The 27,396-nt window shown below is 38.0% G+C and overlaps 1 protein-coding gene across 1 annotated transcript in view; it reads right to left on the reverse strand.

The window, feature by feature from the left end:
- Positions 1 to 282: 282 nt before the first annotated feature.
- LOC128687208 (uncharacterized) overlaps positions 283 to 27,396 on the reverse strand; it is a 274,565-nt gene continuing 247,451 nt past the window's right edge. Inside the window, exon 13 of the mRNA XM_070098520.1 lies at positions 283 to 5,187. Within this exon, the coding sequence (XP_069954621.1) occupies positions 4,968 to 5,187 (220 nt within the window). The 3' untranslated portion in view covers positions 283 to 4,967. The remainder of the gene's footprint in view (positions 5,188 to 27,396) is intronic.

Raw genomic sequence — 27,396 nt, forward strand, 5'->3', positions numbered from 1 at the left:
ATGATATAATGTGTTGTAGCATGACTAATGTTATGATATAATGTGTTGTAGCATGACTAATGTTATGATATAATGTGTTGTAGCATGACTAATGTTATGATATAATGTGTTGTAACATGACTAATGTTATGATATAATGTGTTGTAGCATGACTAATGTTATGATATAATGGTGTTGTAGCATGACTAATGTTATGATATAATGTGTCGTAGCATGACTAATGTTATGATATAATGTGTTGTAGCATGACTAATGTTATGATATAATGTGTTGTAACATGACTAATGTTATGATATAATGTGTTGTAGCATGACTAATGTTATGATATAATGGTGTTGTAGCATGACTAATGTTATGATATAATGTGTTGTAGCATGACTAATGTTATGATATAATGTGTTGTAGCATGACTAATGTTATGATATAATGTGTTGTAGCATGACTAATGTTATGGTATAATGGTGTTGTAACATGACTAATGTTATGGTATAATGGTGTTGTAACATGACTAATGTTATGGTATAATGGTGTTGTAACATGACTAATGTTATGATATAATGGTGTTGTAACATGACTAATGTTATGATATAATGTGTTGTAACATGACTAATGTTATGGTATAATGGTGTTGTAACATGACTAATGTTATGGTATAATGGTGTTGTAACATGACTAATGTTATGATATAATGGTGTTGTAACATGACTAATGTTATGGTATAATGGTGTTGTAACATGACTAATGGTACAATATTCTGGAGGTATAAGTAATGAGGATGATGGCAACAGTAAACAGCATGGTAATATGAACACCACTGGACCTGCCGCTGCTAAAATACAACACTCAGGTTGATAACAGAAGTTTTCCCTTGAAATGCAAATTTTTTCATTATCAAAATTTTAGATGTAACTAAAATGTTAAATTATTTTGTATGTCTTCCTATAAAATATACCTCTCCATAATTGTAATTACTATGTATGCTTCTTAGAAAGAAAGATTTTGAGTTTATTTTGATTTTAAAAAGAAGCTATAGTACCTAAAACCAACAGCACTATTCCTCTTACTGACTAAATAGCAAAAAAATAAAAATAAATAAATATATTATTGTACTGTATTTGTGAGGATGCACTAAACCCAGAAGGTCATGCAGCACCTGAGTAATGAGAGGTAATTATGTTTGATCCAAAGAAGTGGAGGGTAGCTCTAATTCCTTGGATCCCATTATAATTTTACTTACGAGACCCCTTGAAGGGTCTTGACAGCCTTTCATAAGCAATATTATAATGAGTTGTTGATCAAAATATGAAATAAAAAGTAACCTTGTCTGCCACTTCCTCATTAAAAATCCTCTGACAGACAATGAACACTATTGGATTGTGCTGGAAGTGGTGACCTTTGGCAGCTCTGCAAATGTTTCTTGGTGTGACTGTCACTATTAATGCCACTAGGATGATGTAAGACCAGTCTCTTTAAACATGCTAGTGTTTTATCATAAACTAAAAAAAAAAAAAAAAAATTTTGACAAACTAGGACATTACCAAAATTTTAGCTGATACCAATATTGATACTAAATTTTAGACCTACATCAATACCACCAAAATTAACTCAATATTAGCAATGATACTCTGGCACACACCTAAAACAGATACATCTTATTACACAAAGAATTGACACATTTGCAGTTTTCAATATTCATGCATACAGATTAATTCCTGTGGTGAAAATTTTTTTCCTTCAGGTCAGCCTACCTCGGGAGACGGCTAGTGCGTAAAAAAAAAAAAAACTAATATACTGATAAGAAAATAACTTGAGAAATTTATTACTAAAAATTATTTCTATATGAATGTTTACAATGCTCTTATCTACAGATCAACATTTAAGAAATTAATTGATTTCAAGCTGCTCTGTTCATAGGTGCAGATCAGTGAAAGTTGAGACCCTACTGTAGTTACTGGAGAAAGACTGGGAAATTCTGGAATCATAACCTACATGTTTGAGGTATGCCAATACTAGCCAGGACACCAAATGGTTACCACCTTTGGAAAATTTGCATGCAAATGCTAGGTAAGTATTTCAAAGCAGGACATTGTTGACTAAATCCAGATAATCAGTAGATTCATATAATGGGTATTGTAATACCATACTGTTTGCTATAGTAACAACAACAGTGGTGGTGGTGGTGGTGGTGGTGGTGGTTGTAGGGTGGGTTACAGTTGTGTTTGTGGCTGTGACTGTAGTAGTGGTGGTGGTAAAAGTGATGGTGGTTTGTGACTGGTGCAAAATATTTGTAGTAGTAATAGATGTGATAAGCCAAGGTATCATGAGAAACAATCTAACAGCCAGTATTAACTGGCTCATCTAAAATTTGGCCAAATTAAACTTGTCCTCTAGAACAAAAATCTTAATATATATATATATATACAACAAATAAACTGTTACCCTGATCTTAGCTGAGTTCAAATATGAGTAATTCACAATGCAACAGCTATTGTTTTTATGATTTGTTCACGGACATATTAAGTTACAAAAGCCTTATTAGTCATATATGACCCATTTGAGTAATACAGGGCCAATATAGGCTCTTTAACCTCATGCAAATTTATATTTGGTCAAGTACACCCTGTACACACACAAATGTTACAATTACAACTCTGGGTAATGGTATCAGTGATGGCAATGATAATATGACTAGTGTTTTGCATGATGGAGGACTGCTTATGATGAGAGATGATAGCATCACAGCACCTATGTGATAGTCATGCTGAAGATGACACATGGTGTGATAGTCATGTTGAAAGTGACACAGTGGTGTGATAGTCATGTCAGAGATGACAATGATGGTGTTGATAGTGATGTTGGAGATGATACGATGATGGTGTGACAGTGATGTTGGAGATGACATAATGATGGTGTGATAGTCATGTTGGAGATATCTTGCGTTTTTAGACAGAGCTTGTAATCTCGGCTTATAAAGCAATTATCATTATGCCAAACAAGTATATATTTATTATGTCAATAATTCCACAGAAATCAATCTGAACATTACCAAATAAATATATTTTACTCAGGTTAAATAATAACTAAATTTAAATTGGCATAAGATACATTGGCTGTGAATAATGTAAATTACATTATGCTAATTTTAGCACTAGTAGGGGAGGTCACTAAGTTAATTTTGAATAAAAAATAAAAATTTATATACACTTAACTTACAAAAATATATCTAGCAATAAAGAAAATAATTTATTTAAAAGATCTATTTTCAGGGCACTTTGACTTGTCTGATGGACTCTGCCTAAAAAGGGCAAGATATACAATGACGGTACACTAGTACACTCTTAATATGATATATCTTGAAACTCATGCAGTGCACTGCCTCTTATTGCCTTCAACTGATGTTTGTTTGGTCCAACATTTCTTTCCAATTTGTATGAGCAAAAAAACAGTAGGTTCAGTGGCAATGGCACTAATGTTAATGTTGCAATGGCTATGCAACCTTTTTGTTGCAGCACGGAAATCTGTGATGCTATAGTTATAGTCCGATCACTTGCTTGCAACACTGGCAGTCTGTGATGCTGCAATTATATATAACACTGCTTGCTTGCAACACTGGCAGTTTGTGACCTAAAACAGCTGTACTGATGTAACTGCCGACATTTCATAAGTCTATTAGTCATGTCAGATTCAGAAGTTTTCCTGCAGATACAGAGGCTCTGCCAATGGATGCAAAAGACATATTGCTGACAATAGTGAAGAAAGGACACATTATAGAACAAGGTTTATTATGGCAGTGTTTCACTCTGTCTGTGTAACACTTGAACAATTCATAATAAAGTGAAACAACAAAAGCTTGTTCTGCAACTTGTGTCTTTTCTTCACAACACTGCCATCGTTAACAATTGATAATGAAGTACATAATGCATGAAAATGAAGATGATATAAATAAGTGCAAACTCTTCTTTGACTAAGCACACAATATTATTTTGAGTATCAAGTTACTCAGCTCACAATTACCATATACCCAGAGAGCAGCTTCTGAAAAAGTTATGCAATTTTCTTTTGAAAAAATTGCTTTCTCTCTTTACCTAAATAAGCTGACTGCATAACACAACTTCTACAGGGCAGATGCTAATCAAGCAATGGGTATGTGGACAAGGACACATGTGCACAGAAAAACCCCTCATATATGAACAAAACACTGTTCCAGTGAAGGTGTGCTCTGCATTCCTGTATTTTTGTTCACAAGTGAGCTACTTGTCAAGATAGCTTTGCAACTCAAAATACATAATAAAGCAAGGAACACCAGCCCTTGTATATGGAGCAGTGTGTGTTGCGGACTAGACAGAAAGAAGTTATCAACAGTAACCCACCTCACTCCCTACCCTAATCATTAAATGCACTATTCATCCTTAAAAAAAAAATATATATGTACAGCAGGTCAAATATTTTACTATTTTTTCTATCACAAGCTTTACACTTCTATGGGATATATACACCAGACCAAAATTTGTGATAAATGTATAGTATTTACAAAATACTGTGTCTACACATGCACACACACACACATAAAGACACACACACACACACACACAGTTTGTGACTAGACCTAGAGAGCCATTAACTGTCCTCACTATAGTGTACTGTGTCCATCACCATGCAAGAAACTTATTATGAGTCATGTTCTGGCTCAACCCTTGTGAGAGATTGTCACATTAAATTTGCTTCTGTGAAGCCTCAATTTTGACTGAAAATTAAATATAATTCTGTAAACTTATTATGTAGACTCAATTCATGCATAATGTGTGTAAATCTCTTCAAAGCTTCAAATTTAAAATGACAAAAATTTCATGGGAAAACCCAAATTTTAAGAAAAAGTATTTTCAGCAATATATGATCATAAAATGCTTGCAACATATAATTAACAGTAACAGCAGCTTCAAAATGCAATGTATATTTCCAACTGCTGTTTACAAATTTTTGACCTGTCGTTCTTTGCCGTTGATCTTCAGGTCCTGGCGGTAAATGTTGTCTGTTGGGAGTTCGTTATGATGAATGATGGTGCAGCAGGAATGAATGGACCACTTAGACACTTGCCCCTGGCGGTAGTAGGCGAAGACTAGCGTCCCCTCATCTGGATCTCGAGAAACAGTAGGTCCATTGATGTCCACCCACGGGTGACCAAAACAACTGTAGAGATCAGGACCCAAATAAATACACCAATTAATTACCTATTTCTTGATCTATTTGCTTATTCCTGCCTTTTGTTAGATACAAAGTATGACTAATTGCTATAGAGGCAATCAAGAAGACACTTTTATGCAAAATGTGGAACTAGGTACAATATTTCAATCGCAATTTATTGAGTACACTGTATGTGAAATGTGAGATTCTACTCTATAGCACATTTACAAAAATCCATACTGATTTATTTGCTAGTAAAAATTCAATTAAACATGTACATATACAGTGGACCCCCGAGTTTCGTTGGCATCGACTTTCGTGAAATACGACTTTCGGCAAGTTTTTTCAGCAAAATTTAGCCTCGCGGTTCGTGATTGGACTCGTGATTCAGCGACCATCTGGTACCCGTCCGCCCGTCACCACGCACACAAAGCCAGTCTCCCGCACCATTCACACTCAGTTGCCATTGTTTACTAGCACGTGACCATCAACCCGCGGGTTCATACATTTCATAATAATAATCCATTGTTTTTTGTGCTTGCAACTGCTAAATAAGTCACCATGGGCCCAAGGAACGGTAGTGCAAGCCCTTTGGTAAAGAAAGTGAGGAACACAATCGAATTCAAGAAGGAAATCATTGAAAAATATGAGAGTGGAGTGCGTATTACAGAATTTGCCAGGATGTATGGCAAACCCCATTCAACCACTTCGATCATGGCGAAGGGAAAGGAAATAAAGTGTGTTGCTGTTGCAAAAAGGGTAGATATGCTGACAAAAAAGAGATCGCAAATCCTCGAAGTGGAAAGGTTATTGTTAGTGTGGATTACCCAAAAACAGTTAGCAGGAGATAGTATTATGCAATCGATAATATGTGAAAAGGCAAGGCAGTTGCATGACGATCTTGTAAAGAAAATGCCTGCAACAAGTGGTGATGCTTGTGATTTTAAGGCCAGCAAAGGTTGGTTTGAGAGATTTAAGAAGCGTAGTGGCATTCACAGTGTGATAAGGCATGGTGAGGCTGCCAGTTCTGACAAAAAAAGCAGCTGAGAAGTTTGTACAGGAGTTTAAGGAGTGCACAGACACTGGAGAATTCAAACCTCAACAAGTGTTTAACCCTTTGACTGTCGCAGGTCCCTTTCTGAAACTGTCGTTCTATGTCGATAAATTTTTGGAAAAAAAAAAAAAAAAATTTTTCTTATGAAATGATAGAGAATCTTTTCCCGATAGTAATGACACCAAAAGTACGAAATTTGGTCGAAAACTCACGGAATTACGCTCCCGTGAAGTTAGCGGTCTCGGCGACATATACGCAGCGGCGATTTTGCCAACTTTGAGCCTTGTTTTTGGCCAATTCCGTTGTTCCAGTTGACCAAACTCATAGCTATTTCTTTAGAACTCCATTTTTTCTATCTGTTGAGTACAAGAAACTGCCCATTTACCGATTTGAACTACCCAGTAAAGTGGTCAGAAATTGGCAATTTGTACAATTTCACGCAAATTAAAAAAGATGCCAATTTCAAAACAGGGTCCAGAATAAACAATGTAGACATTCTTGGCACTAAAATAACATATCCTCTGTTCATTAGTCACATTTCTAGGCCCTTCTTATATTACTATTGCTTTCTCTTTTGATTTTTTATTCATACAAAACATACAAAAATTTACTGTTATGCAGACTACTGCATTATTGTAAAAATGGTATAAGCAATCAGTGCAATAGTGAAAGAATATCAGACTCCCCAGTTGAAGTGTATTGGATGTGTGGTGTGATTTCCTTACTCCTGAACATTGGTAAAAATTGAACATTTCCGCTACTTAGAACTCAATTTCAAAGTCGTTTTCATCGTGAAAGTAATCAAAATCATCTCTATTTCTGTAATATGTTTTCCATTTTATCACCTGAGACCATGAAAACGAGAATACAACGATAAATACTATACGAAAATACACCTCAAATTCGGCGTTTTAATCCAAAAAAAACGGTCAGTTTTTTTTCATTATGCACTACATGCTGCAGGATTTTTTTTATGTGGTGCACACTGATCACACAGACCCATTCTCTCACATGCGGGCCTACCAGCTTTCTCCCGCTTGATTTGAAGCCGCTAGAATTTACGCGTATGAATATGTCAGAAACAGTGGTGCGTAAGACGTATATATACGACCGAAACAGTCAAAGGGTTAATCGTGACAAAACAGGCCTCTTTTGGAAGAAAATGCCAAAGAGGACCCACATCACGCAGGAGGAAACGGCACTCCCAGGACACAAGCCTATGAAGGATAGGCTTATTCTCATGTTTTGTAGTAATGCTAGTAGGGATTGCAAAGTGAAGCCTTTACTGGTGTATCACTCTGAAAATCCCAGTGTGTTCAAGAAAAACAGTGTTGCCAAGAGTAATTTGTGCATGACGTGGAAGGCTAACAATAAGGCATGGGTCACAGGGGAAATTTTCCTAGACTGGTTTTATGAAGTGTTTGACCCCAGTGCGAAGAAATACCTCCTGGAAAATAAACTGCCACTCAAGTGCCGCCTGGTAATGGACAATGCTCATGCTCATCCTCCAAACTTGGAAGAGCAAATAGTGGAGGAGTTTAGTTTCATCACGGTGAAGTTCTTGCCCCCTAATACAACTCCTTTCCTCCAGCCCATGGACCAGCAGGTCATTTCAAACTTCAAAAAACTGTACACCAAAGTGCTTTGAAGTGACCTCAGACACTGAATTGACCCTAAGAGAGTTCTGGAAAGATCACTTCAATATCCTCACTTGCATAAACCTTATAGGTAAGGCTTGGAAGGGAGTGACTTGCAGAACTTTGAATTCTGCTTGGAGAAAATTGTGGCCAGAATGTGTACAAGAGAGGCATTTTGAAGGGTTTGGGGCTGATCCTAAGGAGCCTATGTCAGTTGTGGAATCTATTGTGGCATTGGGGAAGTCCCTGGGGTTGGAGGTGAGCTGTGAGGATGTGGAAGAGTTGGTGCAGGACCACAGGGAAGAGCTAACCACTGAAGAGCTGCAAGAGCTTCATCTACAACAGCAAGAGATCACAGCTCAGGAAATTACTGCAGAGGAGAAGGAAGAGAGATGGAGGAAGGTGCCTTCTTCAAAGTTTAAGGACATTTGTGCAAAGTGGACTGAAGTGCAAACATTTATGGATGAACTTCACCCTAACAAAGCTGTTGCAGGCCATATTGGCAACATGCACAATGACAGTGTTGTGTCCCACTTCAGACAAATCTTAAAGAAACACCAGAAACAGAGCTCTCTGGACAGATATTTTGTGCAACAGGGGTCCAGTGACTCAAGTTGTTCCAGTGTTTTTAACCCGTAAACAGTCCAAACGTATACATGTACGTGTATATACGTTTTTACGCTAGTGCCCCAAACGTATATATACAGTGGTCCCCCGCTTTTCCTAGTTCCTGGCAATTGTAAAATTCGCCAATCATAGGGATATTTTTGTATAAACATGGACTCGCTTTTCATAGGTTGACTCGCGAGTCGTAATTTGTCCGGGACGCGTACGCACGGAGTGAGCCAGGGCGGCAGCCAGTCTGGCATTGTTTACGACTGAGCGAAGGTCCCCTCGCGTGCTCCAGTGAAATATTTCATAATATTCCATTTATTTTAGTGCTTGCAAGTACTAAATAAGCTACCATGGCTCCAAAGAAAGCTCCTAGTGCCAAGCTTGTGGTAAAGAAGGTGAGAAATACGACTGAATTTAAGAAAACCATCATTGAACAATATGAAAGTGGTACAAGTGTGGCCGAACTGTCCAGGATGTATAAGAAACCCTACACAGCCTTATGTTCCATAGTGGCCAAGAAAAATGAAATAAAGGATGCTGTTGTTGCAAAGGGAGTAACTATGCTGACAAAAATGAGATCACCAGTACTGGAAGAGGTTGAGAAGTTATTATTGGTGTGGATAAATGAGAAACAATTATTTTATTTGTGAAAAGGCTAGGCAGTTGCATGAAGATTTGGTAAAGAAATTGCCTGCAAATAGTGGTGATGTGAGTGAATTTAAGGCCAGCAAAGGCTGGTTTGAGAGATTTAAGAACAGTACTGGATTATACAGCGTGGTAAGGCATGGTGAGGCTGCCAGTTCGGACCACAAGGCAGCTGAAAAATATGTGCATGAATTCCAGGAGTACATAGAGGCTGAAGGACTGAAACCTGAACAAGTGTTCAATTGTGACGAAACAGGCCTCTTTTGGAAGAAAATGCCAAAGAGGACCTTCATTACACAAGAGGAAAAGGCAATGCCAGGACATAAGCCTATGAAAGACAGGCTGACGCTAATGTTCTGAGCTAATGCTAGTGGGGATTTCAAAGTGAAGCCATTACTAGTGTACCATTCTGAAAATCCCAGAGTGTTCAGGAAAAACAATGTTATGAAGAGTAAATTGTGTGTGTTTTGGAAATCTAATAGTAAGGCATGGGTCACGAGGGAAATTTTCGTCGAGTGGTTCAATGAAGTGTTTGGCCCTAGTGTGAAGGAGTATCTCCTGGAAAAGAAATTGGATCTCAAGTGCATGCTAGTAATGGACAATGCACCTGCTCATCCTCCAAACTTGGATGACCTAATTTTCGAGGAGTTTGGGTTCATCACAGTTAAGTTCTTGCCCCCGAATACCACTCCTCTCCTCCAACCCATGGACCAGCAGGTTATTGCAAACTTTAAAAAACTCTACACAAAAGCAATGTTTCACAGGTGCTTGACTGTGACCACAGGCACTCACTTGACCCTAAGGGAATTTTGGAGAGAACACATCAGCATCCTCCACTGCATAACCCTTATAGGTATGGCTTGGGAGGGAGTGACTACCAGGACTTTGAACTCTGCCTGGAGAAAATTGTGGCCAGATTGTGTCGACAAGAGGGATTTTGAAGGATTTGGGACTGACCCTAATGAGCCTATGTCTGTTGTAAAATCAATTGTGGCACTGGGGAGTTCCATGGGGTTGGATGTGAGTTTAGAGGATGTGGAAGAATTGGTGGAAGACCACAATGAAGAGCTCACCACTGAGGAGCTACAAGAGCTTCAGCAGGAAGAGCAACACATCACAGCTCAGAATCTTGCTGCAGAGGAGGAGGAAGAGAGATGGAAGAAGGTGCCTTCTTCAGAAATTAAAGAGATTTTTACTATGTGGGGTAAGATGGAAAGCTTTATGGAGAAACATCACCCTTACAAGGTTGTTGCAAGCCAGGTTGGCAACATGTACAGTGACAAAGTCTTGGGCCATTTTAGGGAAGTGTTAAAGAGACGCCAGAAACAGAGCTCTCTCCACAGTTATTTTGTGAGACAGGACTCCAGTGACTCTCAAGGTGGTCCTAGTGGCATTAAGAAACAGAGAAGAGAAGCAACCCCAGAAAAGCAAATGGTACCTGAGGTGTTGATGGAAGGGGATTCCCCTTCCAAACTATGAACAATCCACTCTCTCTCCTCCTCCAGTCTCCCATACACTAAGAAGAATCTCCAATAAAGGTGAGTGTTATGCTGTTAATGTTTCATTCATCATTTCCCATTGTATTGTTTATGTACTACATGGATATTTCATGTTAAAAAATTTTTTTTGTTTTAATACTTATGGGTGTCAGGAATGGATTAATTGTATTTACATTATTTCTTATGGGGAAAATTGATTCGTAAATCGTAAATTTCGTTTATAGAAACGGCTCCAGGAACGGATTAATTACGAACAACGAGGGACCACTGTATGTTCTTTTTGTCATACATTCAACATTGCACGATAAGCCTGAGTCGCCTAGACATGAGAGAATGGGTGTGCGCATTCACTTTGTGCCATATTAAAATAATTGGGGATGCCTGGGTACCATATGCTCTTTTTTCCTATTAAAAAAAAACATTTTTTCTCAAAAAAGTTGGGGTACTACGGAAGAGAATGTATATATAAATTTGGACCGTTTACGGGTTAAAAAACAAAGAAGGGAAGTAGCCCCAGATAAGGACTTTGTACCTGAAGTCCTTATGGAAGGAGATTCTCCTTCCAAACAACAGTGTACACCTTCCTCCTATCCCCTCCTCCCATCTTCCATTCACCCAGAAGTCTTCAGTAAAGGTAAGTGTAATGTTGTTATTATTTTTTATATATATGTACTTGATTTCTCATTGTTTTCAGTATGTAAATCTTTATTTAATTTGAAAAAAATATTTTATTTTAACATTTCTGGGTGTCGGGAACAGATTAATTTTATTTCCATTATTTCTTATGGGGAAAATGGTCTCGCCATTCGGCAGACTCTCTGGAACGGATTAATCACGAAACTTGGGGGTCCACTGTATACACGTTTTTTTTATAAGCAGTTAAAAAAAGAATAGCAGAGAAAAAATGAGAAAAGAAAGGGGAATAAAGAAAGGGAGAATGGCATCAGAAAGGGTAGCGAGATTAGGGAACAGTATTATTACACAAGAACATTAGAAAGAAGGAACACTGCAGTAGGCGTACTGGCTCATGCGAGGCAGGTCCAATTCTCCTACCAGCTTAAGACAGTGCCATAATCTAGTCAGGTCAGGTCACATTCACTTAAGGATGGAGCACGGCATCTGACCTAGTAGCACAAGCTAGTCAGGTCCAACTCACACCCACCCACACTCACTCATGTATTTATCTAACCTATTTTTAACCCTTTGACTGTCGCGGCCGTATATATACGTTTGTGAGGTACCGTGTTTGACGTATATATACTCATAAATTCTAGCGGCTTCAAATCAGGCAGGAGAAAGCTAGTAGGCCCACATGTGAGAGAATGGGTCTGTGTGGTCAGTGTGCACCACATAAAAAAAATCCTGGAGCACGCAGTGCATAATGAGAAAAAAAAAACTCCGACCGTTTTTTTTAATTAAAATGCCGACTTTGTGGTCTATTTTCGTATAGTATTTGTGGTTGTATTCTCGTTTTCTTGGTCTCATTTGATAGAATGGAAACTATATTATAGAAATGGAGGTGATTTTGATTAATTTTACTATAAAAAGAACCTGGAAATGGAGCACAAAGTACAGGAAATGTTTGATTTTTGCCGATGTTCAAAAGTAAACAAATGATGTCATTGTCCAATAAATGTCCAAATAGCCATTCTAATACGCAGTCATGAATGGGTTGATGTAATTTTTACAATTATTACAGTATTGCAGTAGTCTGCATAACAGTAAATCTTCTATTTTTTGTTTGAATAAAATTTCAAAATAAAAAGCAAGAGTAATATCACAGGGACCTGGAGACATGACTGATGAACAAAGAAAATCTTATTTTAGAGCCAGGAATGTCTGCATTGTTCATTCTGGACCTTACTTTGAAATTGTCGTATTTTTTAATTTTCGTGAAATTGGCCAAATTGCAAATTTCTGACCATGTTATTGGGTAGTTGAAATCGGTAAATGGGCAGTTTCTTGTATTCAATCGATAGAAAAAATAGAGTTCTGAAGAAATAGTTATGAGTTTGGTTGACTGGAATAACGGAATTAGCCGAAAATAGGGCTCAAAGTGGGCGAAATTGCCGATTTTTAAATATCGCCGAAGTCGCTAACTTCGCGAGAGCGTAATTCCGTCAGTTTTCCATCAAATTTCGTTGTTTTGGTGTCTTTACAATCGGGAAAAGATTCTCTATCATTTCATAAGAAAAAATAATTTTTTTTTTTTTTTAAATTTTGCGACACCAGGAGACACCTCAGGATTTGGGGTTGCGACAGTCAAAGGGTTAAAACAACACAACATCTTAACTTTTATGGCGGTACTCGGGAGTTTCTTCCACTCATCCACAACTCGATTACCAAACCAGTGCTTTCTTATAGCTTTCCTGAATCTGAATTTTTCCAACTTAGAGCCATTGCTGCAAGTCCTGTCTAGGCTAGATATTTTTAGCACACTATTTATATACCCTTTATTTATTCCTGTTTTCCATTTATACACCTCAATCATATCCCCCCCTAATTCTACGCCTTTCTAGAGAGTGCAGATTCAGGGTCCTCAGTCTATCCTCATAGGGAAGATTTCTGATACATGAGATCAACTTTGTGATCCTCCTTTGTACGTTTTCCAGTGCATTTATATCCATTCTGTAATACGGTGACCAGAACTGTGCAGCCTAATCTAAATGAGGCCTAACCAAAGATATATAGAGTCAAAGAACAACCTGAGGATTTCTATTTATACTTCTTGATATGAAGCCAAGGATTCTGTTCGCTTTATTGCGAACACTTATACACTGCTGTTTTGGTTTCAGATTACTGCTAGCCAGAACTCCTAAATCCTTTTCGCAATCAGTAATATTAACCCTCTCAGGGTTGATGCCGTACTAGTATGCATAAATTCTAGCCCCTTCAAATCTAGCGAGAGAGAGCTGGTAGGCCTACATATGAAAGAATGGGTCTATGTGGTGGTCAGTGTGCACGGTATAAAAAAATCCTGCAGCACACAGTGCATAATGAGAAAAAAAAAACTCCGACCGTGTTTTTGGTTTAAAACAGCGACTTTGCAGTGTATTTTCGAATGCTGTTTATGGTTGTATTCTAGCTTTCCTGGTCTCATTTTATAGAATGGAAGACATATTATGATAATTGAAATGATTTTGATTTGTTTCACAATGAAAAGTACCTTGAAATTGAGCTCAAAGTAGCAGAAATGTTTGATTTTTGCCAAAGTTCAAAGGTAAACAAATCATGCCACGCGTCCAATACACGTCAACTGATGAGTGTAATATTCTTTCACAAGTGCGCTGATATTATTTATATCATTTCTATGCCACTTCTACACGAATGCAGTAGTCTGCATAACATAAATCTTCTATTTGTTGTGAGAATAAAAATTCAAAGTGGAAAGCAAAAGAAATGTAACAGAGGCCTGGGGACATGAGTAATGAACAGAGGAAATGTTATTTTAGTGCCAGAAATGTCTGTCTTGTGTATTCTGGACCCTATTTGGAAATTGGCATCTTTTAAAATTTGTGTGAAACTGGCAAAACTGCTAATTTCTGACCAAGTTATTGGATAGTGGAAATTGTTAAACGGGTGGTTTCTTGTACTCATTCGATAGAAAAAATGGAGTTCTAGTGAAATAGGTATGATTTTTGCCGACTGGTACATTGGAATTGGCCGAAAATAGGGCTCAAAGTGGGCGAAATCACCGATGTGTAAACATCGTCGAGACCACTAACTTCGCGAGAGCATAACTCAAAGTTTTCCAACAAATTTCATACTTTTGGTGTCATTATGATCGGGTAAAGATTCTCTATCATTTCATAATTTTTTTTTTTTTTTCGAAAAATTTCTGACCCTGAGAACAAGTTTAGGAGAGACCCTGCCGACCCTGAAAGGGTTAAGATCTACATTATTTAGTGTATATGGGGTATGGTTATTTTCCTGTCCAACATTTAGAGCTTTACATTTGTGTACATTAACCCTTCAAGGGTCGAGAGGCCCTCTCCCAAACTCGTTCTCAGGGTCGAAAAAAAAAATTATTTTTTCTTATGAAATGATAGAGAATCTTTTTCCAATCATAATGACACCAAAAGTATGAAATTTGATGGAAAACCTATGGAATTATGCTCTCGCAAAGTTGGTGGTCTTGAAGTGGGCGATTTAGCTCACTTTGAGCCCTATTTTCAGCCAATTCCAATGTTGCAGTTGACTAAAATCACAGCTATTTCCCTAGAACTCCATTTGTTCTATTGACTGAGTACAAGAATCCGCCTATTTACCGATTTCAACTACCCAATAAAGTGGTCAGAAATTGGCAATTTGGGCAATTTCACACAAATTTCAAAAGATGCCAATTTCGAAACAGGGTCCAGAATAAACAAGACAGACATTCATGGCACTAAAATAACATTTTATCTGCTCATTAGTCACATCTCTAGGCCCCTCTTATATTACTTTTGCTTTCCATGTTGAATTTTTATTCTCACAGAAAATAGAAGGTTTTCTGTTATGTATACTTCTGCATCATTGTAAAAACAGTATAAGTGATATCAGCGCACTTGTGAAAGAATATTAGACTCACCAGTTGACTTGTATTGGATGCTTGGCTAGATTTGTTTACTCTTGAACATCAGAAAAAATCAATCATTTTTGCTACTTTGAGCTCAATTTCAAGGCACCTGTCATCATGAAACCAATCAGAATCAAATCTATTTCTGTACTATATCTTCCATTCTATCAAATGAGACCAAGGAAACAAGAATACAACCATAAGTACCATATGAAAATACAATAGAAATTCGCTGTTCTCAACCAAAAACACAGTTTTTTTTCTCATTATGCAGAGCGTCCTTCAGGATTTTTTTTATAATGCGCACACTGACCACAAAGATTCATTCTTTCATATGTAGGCCTGCCAACTTTCTTCCACCAGATTTGAAGGTGCTAGAATTTAGGCGTACAAGTATGTGACCGACTCTGGCTGCAATGACGTACTTGCAGGTGACCGACCCTCAAAGGGTTAAACTGTACCTGCCACTTCTCTGACACTGCATCAGTCTATTCAAATCATCCAGGAGTGCCCTAATGTCCTCATTAGAATGAACTGGACAGCCTACTTTGATGACATCAGCAAATTTGCTTATTTTTTTTTTTCAACAAGTCGAACGTCTCCAAAGAAAATACTCTCATCATTCAACACTTTCACCTCACTCATACATAATCACTGTCTTTGCAGAGGTGCTCAGATATGACAGTTCATAAGTTCCTCCAAACTGTCAATATCCCAAACTCCTCATTTAAAGTGCAGACATTGTATGTATAGTAAGGCCCCACTTTACGGTGTTTCGCCTTACGGCATTCCGCAAATATGGCAATGTCAAATTATGACCAAAATTTGCTATACAGCAAGCGGTCTTTCAAATACGGTGCCCCCACCCGGTTTGTTTACATTTTCCGTGACCACATCTATTATGTCAGGAAACTTTCCAAAATTTCAAGTGTTTTAAAGTTACTGCATATTTTATATGTACTCTGATAATTATACTTAGGTGTACCTGTACCTAAATATACTTACACACTGTGCTGGTGTGCAGGTATACATTAAAATTGCTAAGTCTCTTTCTACTCATGACACCAATACATGTACTATGTAATAATAATCACTCTTGGGCACACTAAATGTCTTATTTTACATCAATATAGGCATTTTCATTAATCCCTCTATGATATTTTCCTCAAAATTATGTATGAAACCTGTTACATAGCATATAAACATGATACATACACTCACAGAATAAAAAAATTATGTAAATATATGAGATTTGTTTACAAAGCAGCTGTGTAGGGAGTGTCGGAAGAATTCCATTTTCTCTAGTCAAACTGGGGGATAACTGTAGAAAAATATTCTTTTCGTATGCCTTTACTCTATATATAGCAATTCATGACCCTTGTGGGTTTAGTGCTTTTTATTAATAATAATAATAATAATAATAATAATAATAATATTATTATTATTATTATTATTATTAATAATAGTAATAATAATAATATTATCATTATTATTATTAATAATGATATCTTTATTCACTCTAAAAATGGTGTGTTGCTGTTTGTTTATTCTGAACTAACTTGTACAACTTGTACACAATGTAAGAGTATTTGTATTGTGAGGTAATTATTATTATAATAAAAAATATTGAGGTAAATGTTTTACAAACTCTTACAAACGGGCGAGAATGAACTAAAAGTAGACACATATTAATATGCATTTATTTCGCCTAACCAAGTCATCATCCACTACCTGTTCAGTTTGTGTTCTTACACTGTCTCAACTCTGTATCTCGTTCTCTCTCTCGTTTACTCTTTACTTAACTAGTTGGCTCTCATTGTCGATGGCGTCTAAGGTTAGCTGTGATAAAAAGAGAAGTCGTAAGCCTCTTGCTTTAAGTGGCAAGTTAGAGGATGATGGTGTGCCATTCTGATTTTATTTAATAAACACCCTGCCACTCACCTCTCACACATTAATATTAATATTTTAAGGTAAGTAATAAGTGTACTCTGTGTATATCTTACCTTTTATTGTTTTTAATGCCTATTTCTATTGCTAACTTAATATAAGTTAGTGTAAACTTGTCTGGCATTCATTGCATATTTTATGTGTGCTCTGATAATAATACTTGTAGAGCTGTGTGGTAGCCGGGTGGAGGGACAACATTACGTTTTCTCTGCTCAGCCATCAGAGAAAACGTTTATGAATCTGCGTTTGGCCCAGCCACTCCCTCACTCCGTTTTTGTTTACAATTTTCGGCATGAATTATTCATTACTTCTACCTTCGTTTATGATGGCATCTAAAGGTAGTTGTTAGAAATGATTAAATTCAGTGAACAAGGCATGTCGTTGTTAATAATATGGCTCTGGCCCACAGTGTAGGTAGCCGGTAGGTGCAGCCCAGGCGGGCTACACCTACCGGCTACCTACACTGACTTCCTACAAATAAATACTTCTCACCTCTCTTCCTATATTAAGACTACACATATTTAAAGGTAAATAATGAGTGTACTGTATGTGTATTTTACCTCTCTGAGATGTTTTAAATATCGTATATTAAGTATGAGATGGGGAGCCAGGGCTACCTACACCTGAGCTACTTGCACCTGACTTCCTACAAATAAGTACTACTCACCTCTCTCCCTACATTAAGATTACAAATACTTTAAGATAAGTAATGAATTTACTGTGAATGTATTTTACTTTGTGTGTTTTCAATGCCTAGTTCTATTACTAACTTAATATAATTTAGTGTAAACTTGTTGTCTGGCATTTATATGCATTTATAAATGGAAAAGAATGGCGTTCTGCCTTCCGGCAATGTCTGCTTTCCGGCGACAGCCTGGAACCAAATCCGCCGTATAAGTGGGGCCCTACTGTACTTCCCTTTTCCAGGACTCAAGTCCCACTAACCAGTTTCCCTAAATCCCTTCACTAAATATTACCCTGATCACACTTCAACAGCTCGTCAGGTCCCAAAAACCATTCGTCTCCATAAACTCCTATCTAACACACTCACACGCTTGCTGGAAGTCCAAGCCACTCGCCAACAAAACCTCCTTCACCCCCTCCCTCCATCCTTTTCAAGGATGACCCCTACCTCTCCTTCCTTCCCCTACAGATTAATATGTTCCCCATGTCATTCTACTTTGATCCATTCTCTCTAAATGACCAAACCACCTCAACAACCCCTCTTCAGCCCTCTGACTAATACTGTTAGTAACTCCACACCCCCTCCTAATTTCCACACTCCAAATTCTCTGCATAATACTATTTACACCACACATTGCCCTTAGACAGGACATCCACTGCCTACAGCTGCCTCCTCAATGTAGCATTTACAACCCAGTTTCACACCCATATAAGAGACTTGATACCACTATACTTTCATACAGCCCATTCTTTGCCTCCATAGATAACAGTTTGTTTGTCTCCACATATACCTCAACAAACCACTCACTTTTTTTCCTTCATCAATTCTATGGTTAACCTCATCATTCATAAATCCATCTGCTGACGCGTCAATTTCCAAATATCTGAAAACATTCACTTCTTCCATACTCCTCCTCCCCAATTTGATATCCAATTGTTCTTTATCTAAATCATTCGATACCCTCATCACCTTACTCTTTTCTATGTTCACTTTCAACTTTCTACCTTTACATACACTCCCAAATTCGTCCACTAACCTCTGCAATTTTTCTTTAGAATCTCCCATAAGCACAGTATCATCAGCAAAAAGTAACTGTGTCACTTCCCATTTTGTATTTAATTCATCATAATTTAATCCCACCCCTCTCCCGAACACCCTAGCATTTTCTTCTTTTACAACCCCATTATTTGTTATTTTATTATCACACTGGCCGATTCCCACCAAGGCAGGGTGGCCCGAAAAAGAAAAACTTTCACCATCATTCACTCCATCACTGTCTTGCCAGAAGGGTGCTTTACACTACAGTTTTTAAACTGCAACATTAACACCCCTCCTTCAGAGTGCAGGCACTGTACTTCCCATCTCCAGGACTCAAGTCTGGCCTGCCGGTTTCCCTGAACCCCTTCATAAATGTTACTTTGCTCACACTCCAACAGCACGTCAAGTATTAAAAACCATTTGTCTCCATTCACTCCTATCAAACACGCTCACGCATGCCTGCTGGAAGTCCAAGCCCCTCGCACACAAAACCTCCTTTACCCCCTCTCTCCAACCTTTCCTAGGCCGACCCCTACCCCGCCTTCCTTCCACTACAGACTGATACACTCTTGAAGTCATTCTGTTTCGCTCCATTCTCTCTACATGTCCGAACCACCTCAACAACCCTTCCTCAGCCCTCTGGACAACAGTTTTGGTAATCCCGCACCTCCTCCTAACTTCCAAACTACGAATTCTCTGCATTATATTCACACCACACATTGCCCTCAGACATGACATCTCCACTGCCTCCAGCCTTCTCCTCGCTGCAACATTCATCACCCATGCTTCACACCCATATAAGAGCGTTGGTAAAATTATACTCTTATACATTCCCCTCTTTGCCTCCAAGGACAAAGTTCTTTGTCTCCACAGACTCCTAAGTGCACCACTCACTCTTTTCCCCTCATCAATTCTATGATTCACCTCATCTTTCATAGACCCATCCGCTGACACGTCCACTCCCAAATATCTGAATACATTCACCTCCTCCATACTCTCTCCCTCCAATCTGATATTCAATCTTTCATCACCTAATCTTTTTGTTATCCTCGTAACCTTACTCTTTCCTGTATTCACCTTTAATTTTCTTCTTTTGCACACCCTACCAAATTCATCCACCAATCTCTGCAACTTCTCTTCAGAATCTCCCAAGAGCACAGTGTCATCAGCAAAGAGCAGCTGTGACAACTCCCACTTTGTGTGTGATTCTTTATCTTTTAACTCCACGCCTCTTGCCAAGACCCTCGCATTTACTTCTCTTACAACCCCATCTATAAATATATTAAACAACCACGGTGACATCACACATTCTTGTCTAAGGCCTACTTTTACTGGGAAATAATTTCCCTCTTTCCTACATACTCTAACTTGAGCCTCACTATCCTCGTAAAAACTCTTCACTGCTTTCAGTAACCTACCTCCTACACCATACACTTGCAACATCTGCCACATTGCCCCCCTATCCACCCTGTCATACGCCTTTTCCAAATCCATAAATGCCACAAAGACCTCTTCAGCCTTATCTAAATACTGTTCATTTATATGTTTCACTGTAAACACCTGGTCCACACACCCCCTACCTTTCCTAAAGCCTCCTTGTTCATCTGCTATCTTATTCTCCGTCTTACTCTTAATTCTTTCAACAATAACTCTACCATACACTTTACCAGGTATACTCAGTAGACTTATCCCCCTATAATTTTTGCACTCTCTTTTATCCCCTTTGCCTTTATACAAAGGAACTATGCATGCTCTCTGCCAATCCCTAGGTACATTACCTTCTTCCATACATTTATTAAATAATTGCACCAACCACTCCAAAACTATATCCCCACCTGCTTTTAACATTTCTATCTTTATCCCATCAATCCCGGCTGCCTTACCCCCTTTCATTTTACCTACTGCCTCACGAACTTCCCCCACACTCACAACTGGCTCTTCCTCACTCCTACAAGATGTTATTCCTCCTTGTCCTATACACGAAATCACAGCTTCCCTATCTTCATCAACATTTAACAATTCCTCAAAATATTCCCTCTATCTTCCCAATACCTCTAACTCTCCATTTAATAACTCTCCTCTCCTATTTTTAACTGACAAATCCATTTGTTCTCTAGGCTTCCTTAACTTGTTAATTTCACTCCAAAACTTTTTCTTATTTTCAACAAAATTTGTTGATAACATCTCACCCACTCTCTCATTTGCTCTCTTTTTACATTGCTTCATCACTCTCTTAACCTCTCTCTTTTTCTCCATATACTCTTCCCTCCTTGCATCACTTCTACTTTGTAAAAACTTCTCATATGCTAACTTTTTCTCCCTTACTACTCTCTTTACATCATCATTTCACCAATCGCTCCTCTTCCCTCCCGCACCCACTTTCCTGTAACCACAAACTTCTGCTGAACACTCTAACACTACATTTTTAAACCTACCCCATACCTCTTCGACCCCATTGCCTATGCTCTCATTAGCCCATCTATCCTCCAATAGCTGTTTATATCTTACCCTAACTGCCTCCTCTTTTAGTTTATAAACCTTCACCTCTCTCTTCCCTGATGCTTCTATTCTCCTTGTATCCCATCTACCTTTTACTCTCAGTGTAGCTACAACTAAAAAGTGATCTGATATATCTGTGGCCCCTCTATAAACATGTACATCCTGAAGTCTACTCAACAGTCTTTTATCTACCAATACATAATCCAACAAACTACTGTCATTTTGCCCTACATCATATCTTGTATACTTATTTATCCTCTTTTTCTTAAAATATGTATTACCTATAACTAAACCCCTTTCTATACAAAGTTCAATCAAAGGGCTCCCATTATCATTTACACCTGGCACCCCAAACTTACCTACCACACCCTCTCTAAAAGTTTCTCCTACTTTAGCATTCATGTCCCCTACCACAATTACTCTCTCACTTGGTTCAAAGGCTCCTATACATTCACTTAACATCTCCCAAAATCTCTCTCTCTCTCCTCTGCATTCCTCTCTTCTCCAGGTGCATACACGCTTATTATGACCCACTTCTCGCATCCAACCTTTACTTTAATCCACATAATTCTTGAATTTACACATTCATATTCTCTTTTCTCCTTCCATAACTGATCATTCAACATTACTGCTACCCCTTCCTTTGCTCTAACTCTCTCAGATACTCCAGATTTAATCCCATTTATTTCCCCCCACTGAAACTCCCCTACCCCCTTCAGCTTTGTTTCACTTAGGGCCAGGACATCCAACTTCTTTTCATTCATAACATCAGCAATCATCTGTTTCTTGTCATCTGCACTATATCCACGCACATTTAAGCATCCCAGTTTTATAAAGTTTTTCTTCTTCTCTTTTTTTAGTAAATGTCTACAGGAGAAGGGGTTACTAGCCCATTGCTCCCGGCATTTTAGTCGCCTCATACGACAAGCATGGCTTACGGAAGAAAGATTCTTTTCCACTTCCCCATGGACAATAGAAGAAATAAAGAAGAACAAGAGCTATAAATATATTAAACAACCATGGTGACATTACACATCCCTGTCTAAGACCTACTTTTACTGGGAAGTAGTCTCCCTCTCTTCTACACACCCTAACCTGAGCCTCACCATCCTCATAAAAACTCTTAACAGCATTTAGTAATGTACCACCTATTCCATATACAGTGGACCCCCGGTTAACGATATTTTTTCACTCCAGAAGTATGTTCAGGTGCCAGTACTGACCGAATTTGTTCCCATAAGAAATATTGTGAAGTAGATTAGTCGATTTCAGACCCCCAAACATACACGTACAAATGCACTTACATAAATACACTTACATAATTGGTCGCATTCGGAGGTAATCGTTATGCGGGGGTCCACTGTACTTGCAACATCTGCCACATTGCTCTCCTATCCATTCTATTACATGCCTTTTCTAAATCCATAAATGCAATAAAAGCTTCCCTATCTTTATCTAAATACTGTTCACATATATGCTTCAATGTAAACACTTGATCTACATATCCCCTACCCACTCTAAAACCTCCTTGCTCATCCGCAATTCTACATTCTGTCTTACCTCTAATTCTTTCAATAATAACCCTACCGTACACTTTTCCTGGTATACTTAGTAAACTTATTCCTCTATAATATTTACAATCTCTTTTGTCCCTCTTCCCTTCATATAAAGGGACTATAAATGGTCTCTGTCAATCCCTAGGTACCTTCCCCTCTTTCATACATTTATTAAACAAAAATACCAACCACTCCAACACTATGTCCCCCCTGCTTTTAATATTTCTGTCATCATCCCGTCAGTTCCAGCTGCTTTACCCCCTTTCATTCTATGTAATGCCTTATGCACCTTCCCCACACTCACATCTGCTCTTCTTCACTCCTAAAAGATGGTATACCTCCCTGGCCAGTGCATGAAATTACCGCCTCCCTTTCTTCGTCGACATTTAAAAATTCCTCAAAATATTCTCGCCATCTATCCAATACCTCCATCTCCCCATCTACTAACTCCCTTACTCTGGTTTTAACTGACAAATCCATTCATTCCCTAGGCTTTCTTAACTTGTTTAACTCACTCCAAAATTTTTTCTTATTTTCATTAAAATTTCTTAACAGTGCCTCTCCCACTCTATCATCCGCTCTCCTCCTGCAATCTCTCACCACTCTCTTCACCTTTCTTTTACTCTCCATATATTCTACTCTTCTTATAACACTTCTGCTTCGTAAAAAGCTCTCATAAGCTACCTTTCTCTCTTTTATCACACCCTTTACTTCATCATTCCACCAATCACTCCTCTTTCCTCCTGCACCCACCCTCCTATAACCACAAACTTCTGCCCCACATTCTAATACAGGTCCTCCATCACAAATTCGGCATCATTGGGACCTGTAGTGTGCAGGATTACTGAGTTTGCCAGATTACAGAGTGGTTAGGTTAGAATACACTTAATAAAATTAACCAACTTGACTTACACAGAGTTTACTGAACATCGGCAAAAATCGAACATTTCTGCTACTTTGAGCTCAATTTCAAGGTACACTTTTCGTCATGAAAACAATAAAAATTAAGTCTATTTCTGTAATATATCTTCCATTCTATCAAATGAGTACAAAAAAATGAGAATACAACCATAAAAACCATACGAAAATATACTGCAAAGAGGCGGCTAATAGCTGAGAAGTGAACTCCCTTATTTATCGTCCGTCTTTTTTATTTTTGTTGTACGTTAAGAAGCATCTTTCCATCATACATTGCCCAAGTTTCATTGAGATAGTCCAAAAAACAACCGAGAAAAAAAAATATTTACCAAAAATCACATATGGCAAGCCCAAGCCAGGTACTGGAAATAAGTCACATTGACTTTTCTGAGTTATCCTAGGTTCTCTATACATACACTGCTATGTATGATAATCTATGTAACTGTATTTGTGTAAACCTGAATAAACTTATTTACTTCTAGTCTGTCAACTGAGTACAAGAAACAACCCATTCACTTATTTTAACTACCCAATAAAGTGGTCAGAAATTGGCAATTTGGCTGATTTCACACAAATTTCAACAGATGCCAATTTCAAAATAGGGTCCAGAATAAACAATGCAGACATTACTGGCACTAAAATAACATTTTATCTGTTCATTAGTCACGGCTACAGGCCCCTCTTATATTACTCTTGCTTACCATTTGGAATTTTTATTCACAAAAAAATAGAAGATTAACTGTTGTGCAGACTGCTGCATTATTGTAATAATTGTATAAATAATGTCAACCCATTCTTGACGCCGTATTGGAATTTGGACTGGCAGGCGGACAGGTATTGGACGGTGACATCATTTGTTTACTCTTGAGCTTTGCTAAAGAATAGAGCATTTTCGCTACTGTGAGCGCAATTTCAAGGTACTTTTCATCATGAAAGTAATCGAAATCATATCTATTTCTGTAATATATCTTTCATTCTAACATATGAGACCGAAAAAATGAGAATATAACCATACAAAAATATACCGCTAAGCGGCCGCTAATGGCCGAGAAATGAACTCCATTATTTATGGTCCGATTTCTTTCATTTCTGGTGTACGTTAAGAAGTATCTTTCCATCATACATTGCCCAAGTTTCAGTAAGATAACCCAACAAACAACTGCGAAAATAATAATAATATCTTTATTTACTACACGTACAAGTACAAGGTATACAGGCCTAGCTGACATCAGTGACATACTACTATATAGAAAGCCGCTTGTTATGCAGAGTATTTCAAGAAAATTAGGTCAGTGTCCCAGGATAACACCCACACTAGTCGGCTAACACCCAGCTACCCATTTACTGATGGGTAAACATAGACAACAGGTGTAAAGAAAAGCGCCTAATGTTTCTACCCTGGCTGGGAATCGAATATTTACCAAAAATCATATATGGCTAACCCAAGCCAGGTACTAGAAATAAGCCACGTTGACTTTTTTCGGTTATTCTAGGTTCTCTACACATATGCTGCTATGTGTGATAATCTATATAGAGAAAATAACTTTTTTGTTTCAGGTTTATGGTGGAGCACGAGTGTATATCACAGTTAGCCCTGTGCTATACTCTGTTTTCTCTAATATAAGCCACCAAGACAGGGATAGGAGAATGGTATTTGTATACCATATCCTCTTCATATCTTCGTCGAACTGCTCGGTGTTATGCCAAACATTATTTATTCTGGAGTATTTAACATATTTTATGTTATTTATATTATTTATTATGTCATATTACATTAATTGTGATAGGCAAATAAGCTGCAGTGTTGATACTAGCGTAATAATAAAGCATATTCTCCAGCATCATGAGACTGAGCTCACGGCAACTGACAGTGGCTTCAAAGCCACCTTATCTTTAATGGATAATGCACTGAGTCGGTGCTTTACGTAATGAGAAGCATTTCTTTTATTTATTGGAACCATGGCTAGGGCTAAAAGCAAGCAGGTTGAAACAATAAATGGAGAAAAAGAAATTGGAGTGACTTATGCAGCAAGTAGCACCACCAAACAGTACCAGCAGGTTTGTGTCGCAACCCTGGAAATTTGAAATTATGCTAGCCAAAATTAGTGCCGAATAACTGAAGGAACCGAATAACTGATTGCCAGATTTGTGATGGCGGACCTGTACTTCATTTTTAAATCTATTCCAACCCTCTTCAACCCCCCATAACTCATATTTGCACCAGCCCACCTTTCTGCCAATAGTTGCTTATATCTCACCCGAACTTCCTCCTCCCTTAGTTTATACACTTTCACCTCCCTCTTACTTCTTGTTGTCATTTTCCTCTTGTCCCATCTACCTCTTACTCTAACAGTAAACTTATTCCCCTATAATTTTTACAATCTCTTTTGTCCCCCTTCCCTTTATATAAAGGAACTTTACATGCTCTCTGCCAATCCCTAGGTACATTCCCCTCTCTCATACATTTATTAAACAAAAATACCAACCACTCCAACACAATATCCCCCTTTACTTTTAACATTTCTGTCATGATCCCATCAGTTCCAGCTGCTTTTCCCCCTTTCATTTTATTTAATGCCTCATGCACTGGCCCAAACTCACATCCTGCTCTTCTTCACTCCTAAAAGATGTTATACTTCCCTGAAGAGTGCATGAAACTACCTCCTCTCTTTCTTCATCGACATTTGAAAGTTCCTCAAAATATTCCTGCCATCTACCCAATACCTCCAGTTCCTCATCTACTAACTCCCCTACTCTGTTTTTAACTGACAAATCCATTCGTTCCCCAGGCTTTCTTAACTTGTTTATCTCACTCCAAAATTATTTTCATCAAAATTTCTTGACAGTGCCTCTCCCACTTTTTCATCTGCTCTCTTTATACTTCTTTATACTCTCTTTATACTTCTGCTTTGTAAAAACTTCTCATAAGATACCTTTTTCTCTTTTATCACACCCTTTACTTCATCATTCCACCAATCACTCTACTTTCCTCCTGCACCCACCCTCCTATTGCCACAAACATCTGCCCCACATTCTCATACTATATTTTTAAAACTATCCCAGCCCTCTTCAACCCCTCCCCCACTATTCATACTTGCACTAGCCCACCTTTCTGCCAATAGTTGCTTATATCTCACCCTAACTTCCTCCTCCCTTAGTTTATACACTTTCACCTCTCTTACTTGCTGTTGCCATTTTCCTTATGTCCCATCTACCTCTACCTCTAACTGTAGCTACAACTAAATAATGATCTGATATACCAGTTGCCCCTCTATAAACATGTACATCCTGAATCCTACCCATCAACCTTTTATCCACCAATACATAATCTAACGAAGTACTTTCATTACGTGCTATAATCTAACAAATTACTTTCATTATATGCTACATCATACCTTGTATACTTATTTATCCTCTTTTTCATAAAATATGTATTACTTATTACCAAACCTCTATCTACACATAGATGAACTAAAACTCCCCATTTTCATTTACCCTGGCACCCCAAATTTACCTACTACTCCCTCCACAACATTTTTGCCCACTTCAGCATTGAGATCCCCG

The sequence above is a fragment of the Cherax quadricarinatus genome, chromosome 62 (genome assembly GCF_038502225.1).
Source record: "Cherax quadricarinatus isolate ZL_2023a chromosome 62, ASM3850222v1, whole genome shotgun sequence".
NCBI lineage: Eukaryota > Metazoa > Arthropoda > Malacostraca > Decapoda > Parastacidae > Cherax > Cherax quadricarinatus.